At 53.3% G+C, this 18,520-nt stretch overlaps 6 protein-coding genes across 7 annotated transcripts; 2 read left to right on the top strand and 4 right to left on the bottom strand.

The window, feature by feature from the left end:
• Window positions 1-35: 35 nt before the first annotated feature.
• CKM354_000600000 (uncharacterized protein) lies at window positions 36-3,387 on the bottom strand (the record flags this gene model as incomplete). The annotated part of the gene is made up of 2 exons (XM_044801294.1): window positions 36-155; window positions 211-3,387. 2 exons carry the CDS (start codon window positions 3,385-3,387, stop codon window positions 36-38), a joined length of 3,297 nt encoding a protein of 1,098 aa, XP_044657229.1.
• Window positions 3,388-3,995: 608 nt separating this feature from the next.
• Window positions 3,996-4,879, bottom strand: CKM354_000599900 (uncharacterized protein; the record flags this gene model as incomplete). The annotated part of the gene is made up of 3 exons (XM_044801293.1): window positions 3,996-4,313; window positions 4,390-4,767; window positions 4,817-4,879. The coding sequence occupies 3 exons, from the start codon at window positions 4,877-4,879 to the stop codon at window positions 3,996-3,998; spliced, it is 759 nt and encodes a 252-aa protein (XP_044657228.1).
• Window positions 4,880-6,803: 1,924 nt separating this feature from the next.
• Window positions 6,804-9,439, top strand: CKM354_000599800 (uncharacterized protein; the record flags this gene model as incomplete). Its single annotated transcript, XM_044801292.1, has 2 exons — window positions 6,804-9,083; window positions 9,146-9,439. The coding sequence occupies 2 exons, from the start codon at window positions 6,804-6,806 to the stop codon at window positions 9,437-9,439; spliced, it is 2,574 nt and encodes an 857-aa protein (XP_044657227.1).
• A 78-nt stretch (window positions 9,440-9,517) lies between these two features.
• Window positions 9,518-11,072, bottom strand: CKM354_000599700 (uncharacterized protein; the record flags this gene model as incomplete). Of its 2 annotated transcripts, none has more annotated exons than XM_044801291.1 (4): window positions 9,518-9,827; window positions 9,878-10,185; window positions 10,248-10,342; window positions 10,442-11,072. In XM_044801291.1, the coding sequence occupies 4 exons, from the start codon at window positions 11,070-11,072 to the stop codon at window positions 9,518-9,520; spliced, it is 1,344 nt and encodes a 447-aa protein (XP_044657226.1). The 2 variants fall into 2 exon arrangements, with proteins under 2 accessions (XP_044657226.1, XP_044657225.1); XM_044801290.1 differs by having other exon boundaries at window positions 10,248-10,429; window positions 10,484-11,072.
• Window positions 11,073-11,500: 428 nt separating this feature from the next.
• On the bottom strand, window positions 11,501-14,940 carry CKM354_000599600 (uncharacterized protein; the record flags this gene model as incomplete). Its single annotated transcript, XM_044801289.1, has 2 exons — window positions 11,501-13,283; window positions 13,676-14,940. 2 exons carry the CDS (start codon window positions 14,938-14,940, stop codon window positions 11,501-11,503), a joined length of 3,048 nt encoding a protein of 1,015 aa, XP_044657224.1.
• Window positions 14,941-15,944: 1,004 nt separating this feature from the next.
• On the top strand, window positions 15,945-18,217 carry CKM354_000599500 (syntaxin-binding protein; the record flags this gene model as incomplete). The annotated part of the gene is made up of 4 exons (XM_044801288.1): window positions 15,945-15,981; window positions 16,038-16,260; window positions 16,340-16,722; window positions 16,779-18,217. The coding sequence occupies 4 exons, from the start codon at window positions 15,945-15,947 to the stop codon at window positions 18,215-18,217; spliced, it is 2,082 nt and encodes a 693-aa protein (XP_044657223.1).
• Window positions 18,218-18,520: the final 303 nt, after the last annotated feature.

The raw sequence follows: 18,520 nt of genomic DNA, 5'->3' as shown, positions 1-18,520 counted from the left end.
GCCTCAAATCATTCGCGACTCGAGTAGCAAAGGGTCTATTTCTTCTTGGGTCTGCCTCTGCCTTTCGCAGGAACGCTGCCAGAGCCGGTAGTATCAACGCTGCCAGCGCGCGAGGTGCCATTGGGCGTTCCCTTGACTCCGTTGACGGCTTTGTTCTGTTCGTTGAAATTAGCATTCTCATCTGCTTCACAATCGCATTCTAAAACTCACCTTGGCACCACCAGTCGAAGTACGACCCTTCTTCTTGGCTGGAGCCTCTTCCTCCTCATCGTCTTCCTCTTCAACAGCTCGCTTGTTCTCCTTGTTGTTGCCACCTTCCATCTCACGCGTGACAGTCGTGATGAGCGTTGCGCAACGACGACCAATTTCTTGTGGGGTTCTTGAGAGGAAGAACCAGTCAAAGCGGAACAGTGGAGACTCGCGAATCTCATCACGAATCTTTTCATATAATCCCTCTGTATCGATGCCGTACTTGTTCAGCATGACTAGCAAGAACCTGTCTTCCTCCTCGGTGTAGACCTTCTTGTTGGTCGTGCTGACGGTGTAATTCAGCTTCAGCTGTTGCAAAGGAACGCGGTACATGGCGAGCTTCTTCTTGAGCATTTCGCGCTGTTCAATGACTCTGGCAGCACGTTGCTCACCTTCCTTGATGGCCGAGACGTGCTTCTCCCAGTTGTGAATTTCCTTGTAGCGTTTCCAGAAGACCTTGGCGTACTCTTTCACTTCCTTAGGGTTCTTTGAGTCCACTTCCAGTGCAATGCCCTCATAGTCATTACGACCATACTTGGCGCTACCGTTGATGAATTGCTGGAAGTCACGCTTGTTCCAGTCACCGAACCCCTCTGATGCGAGTTGCTCCTTCTCTGCAACCTCTTCTTCAGTCAGAGGCTCAGCATCGTCGATGTTCTTTTGCTCCAGTTCCTGGTCCTGCATGCGCTGGTCCAAAGTATCTTCCTCTCCATCGGCAAGAGGCGCCTTGATGTTGTTCTCCTTTCGGAACCAGGCAGTCTCTTTCTCCTGCAGGTCGCCAAGGCGCGGCGAGAAGAACTGATAATCGTGCAAAGATTGCTGCTTGGGTGCTCTGGGAACCTTGGGCTTTGGATCGGGTCGAGGTCCGCCTGTCATCAGAGCATTGCGGTAGTACTTGTCCATGGAGTAGGACTGCTCTTTGCGCTCACGCTTCGATGGGTTGATCCAATTGAGCCCAATTTCCTTCTTCTTGTTGATGAAGCTTTCGCCGTTCCATTCATAAGCCGCACCTGCTTCTGTGTTGAATTTTTGCAGGTCGTCCAGTCCAAGCTTTTCGTATTTGGAAGCCATTTCTTTCGTGCGCTCTTCGCCATGGCGCAGGATTGCATCAAGGTCGTCATCTGCTTCACCACCTTTGCCAAAGGCTCCATATCCGTCCTTCGACTCGAAGATCGTCTCTGCTCCGTGCTGAATCATGCCCAAAAGCTCATCCTTAGATGCAGCAGTCTTAGCCTGTTGCTGTGCACGTCCCTGCTGAATGACGAGCTGGTCAAGACGGAGTTTCTGAGCTGCACGCTCCAGGACCTTCTCTTCGATGGCATTCTCGGTAATGAAGCGGAACACATGGACCTGCTTCTTCTGACCGATACGGTGAGCACGATCCATGGCCTGCAAGTCGGCCTGTGGGTTCCAGTCCGAATCGAAAAGCACAACAATGTCGGCTGTCGTCAAGTTGATGCCCAAACCACCAGCACGAGTTGTTAACAAGAACAGGAACTTTTCAGAGCCTTCTTTGTTGTAGTCGTCGATCGCCGCAATACGGTCCTCGTGGGCAGTCGAGCCATCAATACGACAGTATTTGTAGCCGCGCATGACAGAGTAATCCTCGAGAATATCCAGAACACGCGACATCTGAGAAAAGATCAAGACACGACTGCCCTGAGCTTGCATTCGCTTGAGCAGCTTGTCAAGCATGACCATCTTCGCTGCATTGTTGACCAGATGCTCGTCCGTTGTGTATGGAGGACCAGGTTCGGCGCCATCGAAGAGGTAAGGGTGGTTACAGCACTTGCGCAACTGCATGACAATGTTGAGCAGACGAGTCTTGCTCTCCTTCTTGCCTGCAGCACCGTTGACAGCATCGATATCCTTTTCCAGAATGCTCTTGTACCACTTGATTTGCATCTCGCTCATTCCGACATACAGGTTGACTTCCTTCTTCGGTAGCAAGCTCTTCTCGACATCAGACTTGACTCGGCGAAGCAAGAAGGGTCGCAGCACACGATGTAACTGCTGCACGACAGTGTCTTGGTCGGCATCCTGATTGTTGAACCACGAGTCAAAAGCTTCGGCGTCTCCGAACACATCTGGTAGCAGGAAGTTAAGGAGTGCCCACAATTCGTGCAGGTTGTTCTGAAGTGGTGTTCCGGTGATCAGCAGTCGATTTCTTGAGTTGAAAATTCGAATGATTTGTGCGAGGGAAGACTCCTCGTTCTTGATTCGGTGAGCTTCATCGATAATGATGTACTCCCAGGCAAACTTCTTCAAGTGGCTCTTTTCACGAAGGATCATTTCGTAAGACGTAATGCAGACGTCAAATTTCTCATCGACCAGTCGGTCTTGAATAAGTTCCTGACGTTCGTCTTTGGCTCCTTGCAAGACAAGCACGTTGATCTCTGGGATCCATTTTGCAAATTCTCGCTTCCAGTTGTCCAACGTCGATTTGGGCACGGCGACGAGATGAGGCCCCGTGATGCCTTGCAGAAATCGCAGGTAGCCGATAAACGAGATAGTCTGCAACGTCTTGCCCAGACCCATCTCGTCTGCGAGGATACCCGAGATTCCGTTTTCGTGCAAGCTGATCAACCAATTCAGACCAGCAACCTGATAGTCTCGCATTTCACCACCCTGGATGTATTGCGGGCTTTCACGAAATATGGTGTGTTCGGTCTTGCCCTCTTGCTTGCCTTGTCGCAGCAACTCTGCATCTTCTTCCTTTTCCGTCCGCCGCCGCCTATCGCCGCCGGCGCCGCCCTTGCGCTTGTTCCCAGCCTGCGCGCGAGTAGCCTCTTCCTGATCCTGGCGGTCAATCTCCTGCATGATCTCGCGGATCTTGGGATTTGGGTTCGTATCGATGAAATGGCGAAACAGATCCGTTAGGCCAAGCAGATATCGAAATCGTTTGATCGAGTCGTCCTCCTTGCTATCGCCTAGCCTGTCGTGCTTCTTTCCAAGCATGCTCTTCCTTAACGAGTTGCCCTCCCATCGCTTCGAGCGTCCGTCCTTGGGAGCATCACCAGCGACACTGTTGGCGGTGCCTGTGGGGTTCGACTCGGAATCAGTGTAGTCGGGCGTGTCGAGCATCATGGCATCGGGCATGCTGCCGTCGCCGACACCAAGTGCCTGTGAGCTCGCCATGTTGGGAAGCAGGGCTGATCTGTGGTTGTCGTGTTTGCAGTCGCAGCGCGACTGTTTGCGCCTGGGACGGCGGAATCCCTAGTCTCGAAACACTTTCCGCGCGTGCTCGACACGTCTGCGCGTCAGATCAGAACGTGTCTGGACGTGTTTGATGATTTAGATCGATTTGGTGATGATTGTGCGCGTGTTTGCGCGTGCAGGAGAGTGTTGCAGCACGGCAGGAGTGGGTGTGGAGGTGGAAAGGGCCAAAAGGCAATGCAAGTGGCAGAAACGCGCGAGCCGTGAGCTTGTTACGTCGGCGAAAGCCTGCGCCGCCAAAACTTTGTGTGGCCCGTGCGTTGTCCACATGGTTTGCTCGATATTGATACACGAGACGATCGATTGAGAGTGTACGCTTGGAGAACGATGTCTGGATACATAGTATAGCGCTGCCTGCGCCAACTAACTGAGACTCATTACGGCTGTTGTCTGCAGAATGGGAGCCTGTCGATGATGATCTAAATGCATACTGTAGCCCTACGCCCACTGGCGCCAGCTCGTCATTCTCAATGCATGCTGGTTTCCACAGTCTAAAATGCGCGCAAAATATGATATGGCCCCAACGCCCCTTAGAAGATGGAATTGACAATGTTGCCACCAATCGTGGCACCGGCTCCGAAAATGGCCGCATTGCCCAGCTTCTTTCCAAACTTCTTGCCCATTTCCTGTCCTTTGCCCGGTACCTTCCCTTCACCGTTGCCCATTTGACTCGTCTCGAGGGGCATGTTGCCGTAGTTGTTGCCATAGTTGGGAGCCGGAGGTCCTCCAGGTGGTGCGCCTTTGTCATCGACGACTTGGACGTAGCTGCGCGGAAAGATACCTTCCTGTCCAGTCCGCGTGTTTCTTCCTTTCCACCATTCCGCGTTCATGTATTCAGTCACTGTGATCTGTTTCGCAATACATTGTTAGCACAGGTCTTCGCGAAGCCGCGACTGTAAGCCGCGTTCCATGAACAATACTTACATGGTCGTTCGGCTGCAGAGCCAAATCGCCAGCATCCTCTGACTTGTAGACATATAACGCAGTAGCTTGTGCAAGAGGCGGGAAGTTCGCTGCTGGCGGAGGTGGAGGTACACTCTGTTGCTGGTATGGCGGGGGTTGTGGAGAAGGTGTAGGCTGGTAGAAACCACTCTTTTCGTCGTGCGCGCCGTTTCCGTTCACATTCAGGTTGGCCATAGGCTCTGTAGGAGGAACTTGCTGTGCTCTAGCCGCCTCAACTGCTGATGGTAGCGCACCGACCGATATGGGAGCGTGTAGAGCTGTCTGTGACGGGATCTTCTGAAGAAGATCGTTCAGAGTCTGTGGGGTGATTATTGAAGCATCGCATAGGTATTCCAGTTCCTTCTCCTCGTCAGTGTCAATCGCCTGGGCCAGGACGTTCGCTACGCACTGCTTTGATGGTCCTGATGGAGCGATTGACCATCGCGGTATGCATTTCCTCCATGCCGCCCATTGTAGCTGTTTGTTTGAGGTGGTTCAGCGACGGCGCACGCGCAGCAGTAAGCGGACACCTAGCGATCGGGTTGCAAGGAGTCGGTAGGTACGAAGTGACGGCTCTCAGGAACCCGAGAAGTTGAAGGCCTGCGGACCTGCGAACGGCTTGAGGCTGACGTCGCAAGTGGCTTGGCCCAGCTGAACCCTGCATGATCGGAGTCGCGTGTTTCACGTACAGCTGCCGAATGCCGACTTCACAACAAACACCTCAGTCGCACTCTTCCATATGCAATGTTTCGGCGCATTTTTGCACGAGCTCGACTAACGACTGATTGCCGCGCACGCAACGCGACGATTTCCAAACCTATGATGGCAACAGCTGTCCGGTCCCAAGACTTGTCCTGGTGACAGACCTGCACGGAGCTCAGCCGCCGTGCAACACGCGCTTCTCGTGAGTCCATCAGCACTCGAAGCCCATAGCTCGATACTGCGGCTTGCACGCCTCGCACGCCCTCATGTGGAGCTGCGCGTTGTGATGTCCCGTGTATCTTTCGACCGGAAACCGCGTTTGGCAAGGCACTGGTTCGCAAATCTCATCCTCTTCCCGCTCTTCTTCAGGCTCGACATCCACAGCCACAGCCACAGCGGCCAGCGCGCCATCCGTGCTGGAGCTCCTCTCGCTCGAATCGACATCGTCGCAAGCTTTTCTCTCCATTTTCGATTCAACTTCTGGCCCTCGAGACTCCAAGAATGACCGGCAGGCATGACATGCATGACCGTGGAGATGCGGGAGGGAACGATTTTCCGCTCGCTCTTGTGGCCACCAGCCGCCACAGAAGTTTCCATGATCCCCCGGGGTGTGGTTTGCAAGCATGGGTATTGGTTCCCGATGATCTAGAAGTGGTAACGAGTCATAGTGCCTTGCCTGGGACAATCCCCAGCTGTGTGAAGCCGGCTCTTTTATCTGAGCTGATGCGAAAGTAGCACAGCGTGATGCCGGGTCATCAAGATGGCCGACGGCTGGGGGCGCGGCGTTGGTGCGTTCAAAGTTATCGGCGCATTTCGAATCTGATCGCACTGTAAGGTCCTCTGCATTCGACATGATATGGATGGATTAGTGATGCTAATTGCAATGAAGTGCTCTGCAGGTAGGCTATGAGCTTGTAGTGTTGAGTAGCTGAAGTGCTCGGACACTCGATACAAGAGCCAGGGGAAAGGACGAAGTAGCGACTTTGCAAGCACGGCAGCCAAGGTCCTCTATTTTGGTCGTTGCTTCTCAGTGTCGAGGACAAGTAAAGGTGGTGGCCAAAAAAGAAAGGTCCACAGCGTCTTTTCGACCCCTGGAGGTGACTAACAACTCAATACTTGAGGACAGAATATGGCGCAGGACATTTCGTGGCCGCCGCGATGGGAAAGCATCTTGCACCTTATCCCTCCATCGCATGCAGTACTTCTGCAGCATGCCACCAACTACGACCAGACACTGTTCCAGTATGTGTATGAGCCTGATCATCGTGAGCATCGTGAGTATCGGACGAAGGACGAGACCATGCTCAAAATGTTGGCCTCAGGCAATCAGAAGCTTCAATACACCTCACTCGGCCGCACTATCTTCACGCCGACACTTAAGACTAGATCCTAGACGCCCTCTCCTCGCACAAAAGTACGGAGACCTTCACTCAATAAAGGCCGGTGCATTGCCCGTGGGGTAGGTATGGGCGAAGTTCAGCCGAGACCGGCTCAATCGACCAAAGTTTATAATCACGGATGCAACCGCGTCGTGGCCGACTATATCAAAGTAGTGTCTTCCCCACTCTCGTTGTTTCTTTCTCGGCAGATTTTGTCACATTCTCAATCAGTGGCCCAGGATGCGGCACCATTGCCAGCGATCAGCGGCCTTGTGTCTACTGACGACATGCACACTAGCGCAAAATCAGCAGAACATGTCCACACGCTTGACAGGCTATGTTGATCCTCTCATTGGAACCGTTGGCTCGACTCCAGGCTCTGCAATCGCAGGCGGCAACTCATTCCCAGGAGCTACACTACCATGGGGCCTCGCGAAGCCTGGCATCGACACGTCGTACTTGGGCGTACCAAATGGTACGGCCGTAGATTGTAACGCAGGATACTCTCCACTCGGCAACGTGACTGGAATATCTATGACACATGTTTCGGGTACTGGAGGCGTCCCCACATATGGGCTGATTTCGCAGATGCCATTGTACGGAGACTTGAGCGGCATCAACCTGGCAGACAATACCACGTATTGGCAGAATAGAAGCTTGGATGATGAGACGGCCACTGTTGGTCATTTCAGAACGGTTCTGCTCAATGGTGTTGAAGTAGACATTGCAAGTTCACGCCGGGCTGGCCTCATCAAGTACACATTCCCAGCTTCAATCGCCAGCAATGCTAGCATATCTGAGTCTACTCCCGAAAATGCACAAACGGCGACAACAGAAGATGCACATGTCCTCGTCGATTTGACACACGTTCTCCCAGGCTATGGAACACAAGCATACTCACAAAGGTACACTCATGGCACGTTGCATACTCGTACAGGCAAGGATGGACAGCCATCGTACTCCGGATCCGCGACTTATACTGGAGGTTGGAGTCAGCCTCAGTCACATACACTCTACTTCTGCGGCAACTTCAGTGCGACAAATTTGGAACCCACGGATGCATATGTGACGCAGAATAGCAGAGATCGCGTGCCAGGCGCCGGAACCATAAACTGGCCGTACAGTCCTTCAGAGCCACCTGCGTTCAAGAATCGCCCGGTTCCAAGGTCTTTCACCGAGCTTGAGGCATTTGCTGGCAATGGCATGGGAATTGGAGCGCTGTTCAGCTGGACACCTGCAGCCAATAATGCATCCGCGGGTAGGGAGGTTCTGGCTCGAGTTGGCATCTCCTACGTCAGCCACGAACAGGCTTGTGTCAACTCTGCAAACGAACTTCCCGCAGACTTGAGCTTCGCTGATGTTGTCGAGCGATCTCGACAGGAATGGGAAAGGGAGATCCTAGGCACGATTGAGGTTGTGGATGATGGGTCTGCTAGCAGCAGCAACACCACGCTCAAACGCATGCTGTACACTGCACTGTACCAAACAGGCCTGATGCCTACTGATAAAACTGGCGAGAGTCCCGCTGGATACGATGGCATTCCATATTTCGACGACCACTACACTCTCTGGGACACGTACCGAAGTCTGACGCCATTATATCACTTACTCTACACTGAGACCTACTCTCGTGTGATCAAGGGCCTGATCTCTATTTTCACGGTTGAGGGATGGCTTCCAGCTGGCCGCATTGCCAATTGGAACGGACGAGTGCAAGGCGGTACTCACGCAGACATGGTCTTAGCCGATGCCTATGTCAAAAATGGTGGCGAGCTAGCCGACGACATCGATTGGCATGAGGCTTATCGAGCAGTTCTGAACGACGCTCTAGAGGAGCCAGTCCACAACGTAGACACCGCAACCTTGGACGGCGCAACCAAAGAAGGTCGCGGCGCTCTCGACGACTACCTCACCCTCGGCTTCATCACCCGAAACCACACCCGCAGCATTTCCCGCGGAGTCGAGTACTCCCAAAACGACTTCGCCATCTACAGCATGTCCAAAAACCTATCAAACTCCAAAACTCAAACCTCCGACTTCCTCAACAAATCCTCCTGGTGGCAGAACCAATGGTCCCAATCCGCCAACACCTCCCTCTACATCCCCACGATCTCAAACTCGACCTCCAACACCACCTTCACCGGCTTCCCAGCCCCTCGTAACAGCGACGGGGCCTGGAACTTCACCGCCTACGACCCTCTCACCTGCGGCAGCTGCGGCTGGGCCGACGACATCTACGAAGCCAAACCCTGGGAAACAGCCTTCGGCGCCGCACCACACGACATGTCGACAATCATTCAACTAATGGGCGGCGAAGAAAAGTTCATCCAGCGCCTTGACGCAAGTTTCATTCCCGGTCTCGGCTCTTCCGTAGGAGCGAACAACGACGCAGGAACAGCACTTTTTAATCCTGGAAACGAGCCTTCATTCTTGACACCATATTTGTATAACTACGTCTCAGGTTATCAATGGAAGACCGTACAAAGGACAAGAGAGATTGTAGACCAGTACTACTCGGATGAAAGGAATGGATATCCGGGAAATATCGATGGAGGAGCGTTGCCGAGTTGGTTGATTTTCAATTTAATTGGATTGGTGAGTACATCTAGCATAATCTTTCGACTTCCAAAAAATGCTCTCGCTAACCTGAGAACTAGTTCCCCGTTGCCGCTCAGCCCGTATACTTAATTGGCGCTCCCCGATTCTCATCACTTCGGATCAAACTCTTCAAAGGCACGAAACGCGAGACGACGCTGAATATTACAGCTCCAGGGCTCTCAGATATGAACTTCTATCCTCAATCGATCACCTTCAATGGCAAGAATCACACTCGCAGCTGGCTGAGTCACGAAGAGCTCAGCCAAGGCGGCAATCTAGTCTTCAACATGGGATCTCAATCTAGCTCATGGGATATTGGCGAACCACCTCCGTCGTTATCTGGGTGGTCGTAGGTCAAACAATATTTCGTCGCCACTGAGGAGTCCTAGTGTACTCTATTAATGCTCCACGCGTATGTACAATAGTCTCAATCAACGCTGTACGAATCCAAACTGCCGCCTGCCATGATCAAAAATGGCATACATGCCCTTCAAGTGCGTACCACCATAAATCGAAAAGCTCATGTTTCCACGCGACTGGATCCCACCGTATACCATTCCACCACCGAGTTCCGCATAAGCCAGGTCCGACTTGCGCACGGAGAACTGTTGATCACCAATCGCAAAGCTGAGGTCGGGAAGTTTGGCGTCCTTCGGAAAGATAAAGCCGCCTTGGTCGTTGTCATAGCGGGAACCAGGCACTGCGGCGTAGATGTTCTTGCACGTGGAATCGTCGATGAGGCTGGGGTATATCAGCTTGGTTGTAGTTCTGCAAGCATATCACTGTCTTACCTTAACGTCGTACCGGTGTCCATGATGGCCGTATTTCCTGCGAGAGGAATATTGCTTCCATTGATGACCACGGAGGTTGACTTGACATTCCAGAAGCCATGAGAGCTGTCAATGGGCGTGTAGTAGATCGGCCGTCCCTTTACAAGGTCGTTGTCGACGTAGCCAAAAGTGTAGCAATCCGGCTCGCTGTCTTTAGTGCTGGTCAAATAGCAGGTGAAAAGCTCGCTGTCTTTGGGAATATCGGCTTGCGTGATCATGTTTTCAACTGGAGTGTGCACTGGCTGCGGCTTGACTGTGTTGATCGTTCCCTGTACCCATATTAATCTCAGCTTCTCCGTGATCGAAAATGTGACTGATGAGAACGACTCACGAAAGCAAGTCCCAACAGCCCATCCCCCTCACTCTGCTCAAAACTCTGCGCCAAATTCTTCGCCAACTCGACATGTTGTCCCGTCACACATAATCCTCCAATCGACACATTATCCGTTCCCACGACACCATTCGCCGTTGACCCATCTCCATACCGAATCTGCCATGACATTCCACCCGCATCTTTCTACGAACTACTCTTCGACGGATCGAAAATCGTATGCCCCGTCTGCTGACCCTTGGTCTTCACGTTGTCAGGTAGTAATGTTGACCAGACCCAGAGGTCGGAAGATCCAGTGTCAAAGTTGAGATTGAGACATTGTGCTGGAGATCCGATACTCACAGGGGCGAGGTATTCGGAATCGTTCTGCACATTCTCGGCGTCGAGGTGGCCTGTCTTGCCTGTCGAGTCAGGTTTCTTGACCATTCGAGTAACGACGCGTGGGTGACTTGTGGTTGCTGTTGTCTTGTTCTCGTCATCTTTCCCTGGCGTCAAGGCATTGACAAGCGTCTGACTAGCGGTTTCGAGGCCATCGACCACTGCATGAATAATGGTAAAAGGAGTAGGTAAAGTCGGCGTGATCTCGTACTTGCGGCACAGACTCGCTAAGTCACCGAGGCCCTTGGGTTTGAATCGAGGATTGCGGACCAGCTGGACTTTGCGAAGGCCTTGCAGTGGTGCCGTCGCGTGTGATACTGCCTGGGCGACATTTCGTTGAGCTGCGGGATGCGGATGCGGATGCAAATTGCCGTGGGCGAAATTTTGGTAGGTTGAGGGTAGGTTGTGCTTCTGCTGATAGACGGTTTTGATATCTTCAATCGTCATCGCGCAAGGCTCTTAGGTTGTCGAAGTATGAGTATCTGTAAGGCCTTTGTCCTGGAATCTAAATTGGTAAGTGACCGCCCGGCTTTGCAGGTGCGAAGACGGCAGCTTCTTCAAATGGGAATGGAAAGTACGGCCCACATGCCGGGTGAGGAAGTGAAGAAAAGCGTTAACGCTGAACTCGACTGTTTCGTGTTCATTGCTATTTAAGTTACAGCTATGTCAGCAGCTGTTCATATTTACATGCCACGCATAGTGCGTGTCGCGAGCAGCCTCCTAGTGCAATGAAGGCACCAGTCCAAGCCGTGCGTTTGTAGAACATCTCCCTGAAGTCAGGAAATGTTGCTGTGAATCATTGCCCATCCATGCGCCTACGCTAATTTCATCATCTTGCAAAAAGAAGAAGTCGCAATTCCATGACTGCATGAAGCTTAGTCATGAATGTAACTGCACGCGTCCCCCTTCTGACACTTGCCCTCCTTGTAGAAGCGGCAGACCTTGGTCTTGTAGTTGGGGTTCGTCGCCTGTGGGTTTACAGGCTGAGCAGCAAAGTTCTGTTGCTGCTGTGGCTGCTGGATCTGCGCCAAGATAGCAGCAAGATCGATCTGTCCTGGGGGAGCAGCAGGCTGCGGTGGAGGTGGTGGGGGCGGAGGCTGGAAGCCATTTGCGCCCATGAACGGTGGGGCAAAAGCCGGCATTCCAGATTGTGGTTGCTGATACGTCGTCGGCTGAGGAGCGAGCTGGCCTAAGGAAGCAAGAATAGCTCCGACATCGATGGGTGCGGCTGCAGTAGGCTGCTGCTGTTGCTGCTGGCCACCCATGAAGTTAGGAAGTCCGAAGCCTGCAGGTGGTTGTGGAGGTTGCCCATACGCGGTTTGCTGGAAAAATGGCTGCTGGCCACGTCGTGCTGCGATCTCACGCGCGCGAGCCATCCATTTGTCGTCCAGCGCGCCAAACGCCCTGATCGGCTCGCCTTGGTCTCCGTTGTACGGATTTTCGGGCTCTTTGGGGTTGGGTGGGATCTCGCTGCGGTCGCTGTAGAACTGCAAGAGGTTGTTATTCTCATACTGCTCGCGCTTGGCACGTTCGGTCGATTGCGGCTGCAGGGCGCCTCCGGCATAAGGAGCGTAGGCCCGATCGCGCTCTCGCTTTTCGATTACGGTGAAGTCCACTTGGGATGGGGTCCGGAATTCGATGAGATTGGTACTCTCTTCAGCCTCGTCCTCGTCTTCGTCCAGATCCATGAGTTGATGCTTCTGCTTGAGCATTCTGCCCTCTCCTGCGACATCAGACATGTCACGCATCTGGCTCGAGTTGTGATCAATCTCCTCGGCAGGATCATGGGTGAAGTAACGTATCTGCACGAGATCTTCTCCAGTTCTGAAGGAAACATGCAGCTTCCGCCGCTGTTCCTTGCGCAAACGCTTAGCGCGCTCTTCTGGTGTCTCTTCTGGTCGCTGCGGGGTGGCTTGCTTCACAGGTTTAATCTCTTCCTTCTTTGGCTTGGCCAGATTGGCCATGGTCTCTGCGAAAGAAAATGCTGGTTTCGGTGTCGGAGCAGCGGCGTTTGCCCCAGGTGGTTTGGCTCCCGTGGTCTTCGCATTCCTCTCTGCATTCGAGGTGCCAGGCTTCTTGGCCGACTGCAGGCTTGAGAAGAAGGTGGAGGGCTTTGCAACGACAGCTTTCTTCGTAGGGGCCGTCGTTGCCGTCGTGGCTTTGCCGGCTTCCGTCTTTTTGACAACACCATTGCCAGTGATTCGTGCAGTGGTAGCTGCGCCATTTATCTTTGCTGCACCCGTTGCGACCTTCTTCGCGGCTCCTCCATCGGTATTCGATGCCGCAGCCGCCGAGCGTTTAACACCGGCCACCGGCTCTACAGTCGACTTCTTCGGCGGGCTGTCGGCCTTTGTGGTTGAAGTACGATCGCCAGCGGGCTTCTCAGATTTCTTGTTGGCCGCGGCCTCTTTGGAAGCAATCTCTGCATTCGCGAGAATCTTTTTCGCAAAGAATTGTGTCTTGGCATCTCCTTTCTTCTGTACTCGCGGCAGCACCTTTTCGAGATTGGTTTTCTCCAGCTTCTCTCGAGTGAGGGTGGAGCATGCAGCCATAAGCTCCAAAATCGCGCGAGACAGTGATCCATTTTGATCCTCGGCAACGACTCGGTCGCGTAAGAATTGATAGAAAATGTAGACGAGTGGGAGTCCTTCGGCAAGTCTGAGTGCGTTCATAGTCAGCCAATACTCTAATGGTCATGCACAAACCCGAATTCCTCGTAACATGGTACCCCGCGCCCTTGTCAAAACATTGTTACGGGCATGGATTGTATCGCCATCGTTTCGCACGAGGCGAGCTGTCTCCGATCTGCAGGAGATAGAACGGCATGCACTGCACATCACGCCAGCTTATATATATATCAACTTCAGGCGCGCACGCTTGAAACACTGTCACATTGATGGAGAATGTCCCGACGCGAAACTTGCACTCCCGTCATAAAAAGTTGCCACGCAACCTTTCCTCGATGCATTGTCATGAATGCACTCTCGCCGCTGATGCTTCCGCCGCCGCTCGAAGAACAAAGACACAAGTAAGGAAATGGAGGTACTCACAGTTCGATAATGGCGCGGTGTCCATATTTGAATGCAGCCCGGAAGGCTGTCTCGGCCATGTCGCGCTGGTCCTTGACTCGGCTCTTGAGCAACGGGAGCTCGCCGGTCTTCTCTTGCTTCTCCGCCTCGGTAAGAGCAGCTGTGTCGGTCTTCCATCGGTCCCGTATGGTCTTGATAATTTCCCAGAATTCGGCCATGCACTTTCTAATCGTTGCACCGTCGACTGATTTGCGCTTGTTCCGCCAAAGGGCCTTGATGACATCGTACTCTACGCCGCCTCTGGGTGAGTCGGGCCGCTTCGCCGGCAATGGTGAATCGGCATCGTCATCTTCATCGGAGTAGTCGGACCCGTCGTCGGACGAAGATGAGTCGTCACTCGAAGATTGCTCGTACTTGATCTGCTCCCCGGAACTCCGAGATGCGGTGACAGTCTTGGACTTCTTGCCAATCTTAGCAAGGGCAGCAGGGTTGTTTGCCGCGAGTTTGCGTAGTTCATTCCGTGAGCGTCGATGTACGTATGCAGGGATGGCACTGCGTGTGACGTCCCACTCAATGGGTTCTTTTCCGATGCTAACAAATGCACCATTGCTCATTCGCTCGGAGTTGGTCGCACGAGACAGCTCATCGAAGTTGATGATCGAGAACATGCCGGCCGGAGCACTCTTCGGTATCGCACTAGCAAGCGCTTTGTGGTCAATTCGGCGAGCTGGTTGCTGAACAAGGGGCATTCTGTTCTGGTATGCGGCGTGAGCAGCTGAAGGCATGTAGTTGCCTTCATTCGGCCGCTGCTGGTGATGGTTGAGAGCATGAGGAGCAATCGTGTTGGCGGCTTGTCCTGAAGGAACGAAGCCATTGTGGAAGGCCTGGCCATTATTTCCTTGGTTGAGATGTGGAGCCGCGACTTGTTGTTGTCGATATGGGTAGGCCTGTTGAGCTCCGATGTTGCCAAAATTGGACTGTGTGAAGGCTCCCGGACTCTGATTCATCGATCTTCCGTATGGCGAAGAGGTTCCATCATAGGCAGACTGAGCAGCGAGAGGATTGTTCTGCTGCTGCCAGCTTGGCACTGCAGGCGGGTGCTGCGCACGTGATTGATCGACGGAATTGAAGTTGCTGGCGTTTAGGCCCCAGCTAGCATCGTTGTTGGGATTGGAAAACTCGTTGCCACTCTGGAAGATGTCATATGAATTGTACTGCTGTTGACTATCGGCGAACAGAGCGTTGTTGGCATATCCATCATTGCTGTTCGGCATGCGGGAATCCATCTTCAAGAGAGTGTGAGGGTGCACGGACCAGGAAGTGAAAAAGTGGAGCCTTCCTTTTCGGGCTCAGAGACACTTGCAAGATCCGAGTTGGGCCTGACTATGGCTGGCCGAGATGTCTCGCTGGCACGCCGCGGACCATGTGCTGCGCTGCTGTCCTGACACGCGCACCGCGCGCAGCTGGGCGCGGAACGGAGTGTCCGCCTGCGTGTCTGTTTGTCTCTGTAGCGTCTGTGGTGATGATGATATGTCTGTGGATGTGACAGGCGCAGACTCAGCCGCGACGACCCCTGGCTGCCCACGCAAAGGTGGGCGGAGGGCGTGAGGATGAGGATGCACGGCGCGACTTAAAATGTCGGCGCCGGCCACAAGATATTGAGTGCAGAGAGTGCTTAGAATACCCCAGCCGTGACGAGCGCGGCAAGAAGTGCAAATTGCAGTCAGAAAGCGACAGACCAGCGCCTCACTGCGCGGACGTCGCAATTTGCTCAGAACGCAGACACGCTCTGCCGCCCGACACGCAAACCACGAGAACACGCCGGATTATGTGCCTTGTCAAGCTCTCATCACGTACTCAACAGGAGGGTGCAGAAAGGATACTAAGGAGCGGACGGGTGCTGTGATGGTGGAGGTGGTGCTGCTGTTGTTGTTTGCAAGAGGTGGTGGTTGTTGTTGGTGGAGAGAGAAAGAAGCGGACGAAGAAAGGCGGCGTTCAAAACCACGGCGCCCGCCCGCGCGTGCTTGCGTAATTCTGGTCACGCACCACTTTCCCTGAGCCGGCCCGACCACTTGTCCGGCCACCAGCGCCAGCGCCTCACATGCTTTGTGGGCGCGCGCGCCGCATCCACCGAGGAGCCAGGAAAGTTGCACGCATTCGACTTCATACCACCTGTACACTCCTGCTCCAGGCAACTCTTTCGCAGTCCTCGGGCGATTGTCTTGTCAGCAAAGCATATCACCTCCATGCGCTGAAACCGGACGGGGCTGTCGAGCAGCCACTTGCCAACATGTCCACGCAGCAATCGCTTCGAGATCGCCAAGTAGGTCCGTATGCACGCTTCCTCGCAGTACTCATAGACGACATTCCTGACGACGAACAGCCTCGATCGAGCGCATTCTGAACCTCAATCACACCACCGAATCCTCCGACTCCACGCTCGACGGCACCGCATCCAACGGATTACTCCCAAAGTCAACACCTATCCTGAACGCAGATGGCGAGCCTATATGGAAGGTGCTGGTATTTGACACGCTGGGAAGAGATGTCATTAGCAGTGTGTTGCGCGTTCCCGATCTCAGGAGCTGGGGAGTAACAATACATCTGTATGTCGACGGCGCAGTGCATGGCGTGTCGCAATGAGTGCTGAGAGTCCAGCAGCAATAGCTGACAGTTGTATGTCAGGAACATCAATGGCCAACGACATCCGATTCCAGATGTGCCGGTGCTCTACCTCGTACAGCCCACGGCAGAAAACATCCAGCGCATCACCCAAGATCTACAGAAGGGACTCTACTCGCCCGCCTACATCAACTTCCTTTCGTCGATACCCCGGCCTCTGCTCGAGGATTTCGCCACACAGACAGCTGAAGCCGGGACGGCGGAATGCATCAGTCAGGTCTATGATCAATACTTGAACTTCATCGTCAGTGAGCCGAACCTATTCAGCCTCGGCATGGGAAAAGAGACGTATTGGACAATGAACAGTGCCCAAACAAGCGATGAGGATATTGACAACAATGTCGACCGTATCGTCAGTGGTCTGTTCAGCGTTGCGGTGACGATGGGTAAGTGGTCCAAATACAAGCAGAGGGGGAGGGGGAGGCGAAGTTGACACGTGCAGGAACAATACCCATAATACGATGTCCCAAGGCTGGAGCCGCAGAAATGATCGCCGCGAAGCTGGATCGCAAGCTTAGAGATCACATTTTGAACGCCAAAGACAACCTGTTTTCAGGCAAAGCAGCCGCTGCAAGTGCCACCTCGTCCCGCCCAGTCCTCATCATCGTCGATCGGAACGTGGACCTTGTGCCCATGCTCTCGCATTCCTGGACGTACCAGTCACTGATACACGACGTACTCAACATGCACCTCAATCGCATCACCGTTGAGGTTCCGGCCGACGAAAGCAACCCGGGTGGTGGCAGCACCAAGAAGTCTTATGACTTGACCGCCAATGACTTCTTCTGGAACAAAAACTCCGGTGCACCATTCCCACAAGTGGCTGAAGATATTGATGCGGAGCTCACGCGGTATAAAGAAGACTCGACTGAGATAACGAAGAAGACCGGCGCCAGCTCGATCGAAGATCTCCAGAACGATACAAGTGCTTCTGCGCAGCATCTCAAAGCGGCAATCACACTACTTCCCGAGCTTCGCGATCGGAAAACGACACTGGACATGCACATGAATATCGCCACAGCGTTACTCCAAGGCATCAAGGACAGACAACTCGACAACTACTACCAGTTGGAAGAAGACATCAAGAAGCAGACCAAGGCACAAATGCTCGAGCTGTTAAATGATCCCGACAAAGGGAAAGATCCTGCTGACAAGCTTCGTCTTTTCATTATATGGTTCCTGAGCACCGAAATTGAGCTATCACGCGCAGACATGGAGCAGTTTGAGGCGAGCTTGAAGAAAACAGGGGTGGACACACTACCATTGACATACATCAGGCGTGTTCGTGAGATTACAAGAATGACCATGATCTCATCAGCTCCAACGCAACCCACACAACAATCTTCAGCATCTGCCGACCTCTTCCGCGGGTTCAGCTCGATATCGTCGCGCCTCACAGATCGTTTCAAAGACGCAGGTCTTGGAGCCAACTTCGACAACCTCATTTCTGGAGTCAAGAACTTCCTACCAGCAAACAAGGATCTAACGCTCACGAAGATTACGGAATCCCTCATGGACCCACAGAACGCATCGACGAGTGCCCTTCAGAAGACCGAAGGCTTCCTATACTTTGATCCACGTTCTGCGAATGCGCGTGGAACGATGCCACCCAGTGCGAAAGACGCACGCGCTGGAACTCAGGAAAAGCGCGGCATCGATCCTTCTTTCGGCCAGCGAAGGCAAGGGTTCAGCGAGGCTATTGTATTCACAGTCGGCGGCGGGAGCATGGACGAGTACGGCAACTTGCAAGACTGGGCGAAACGATCTGTGGGCACTGCGGGTGCTGTGAGCAGGAAGAAGGTGGTCTATGGCAGCACTGAACTTGTCAATGCCAGCAGTTTCTTGCAAGAGCTAAGCAAATTAGGTCGTGAGAGTTCGTAATATAGACAGATGAAAAGCGCAGCGACGCATATGCTCGGCCTGCCCGTTCGATTCACTACACATGTTTTGTCATTGACACGTGAGTCCACGGGTAAATTGGGTTGCATCAACATGTACTCTGATCTTCGTCAAGACTGCAAGCCACCATCAGCTTACTTGCTGATCGCTAGGAGCGCAGTCCGTCGCTTCTTGGCAAATCCGGCATCCAGCATCTCGACTTTGCCCGGTTGCTCGTCTGCCTGCTCATCGTTTCCTCATAGGAGCGTTCAACCCTATCACTACCTCACATCCTAGCGACGTGTT

This window comes from Cercospora kikuchii (genome assembly GCF_019650295.1).
Source record: "Cercospora kikuchii DNA, contig_00003, whole genome shotgun sequence".
NCBI lineage: Eukaryota > Fungi > Ascomycota > Dothideomycetes > Mycosphaerellales > Mycosphaerellaceae > Cercospora > Cercospora kikuchii.
This window is presented reverse-complemented; position numbering and strand designations above follow the sequence as displayed.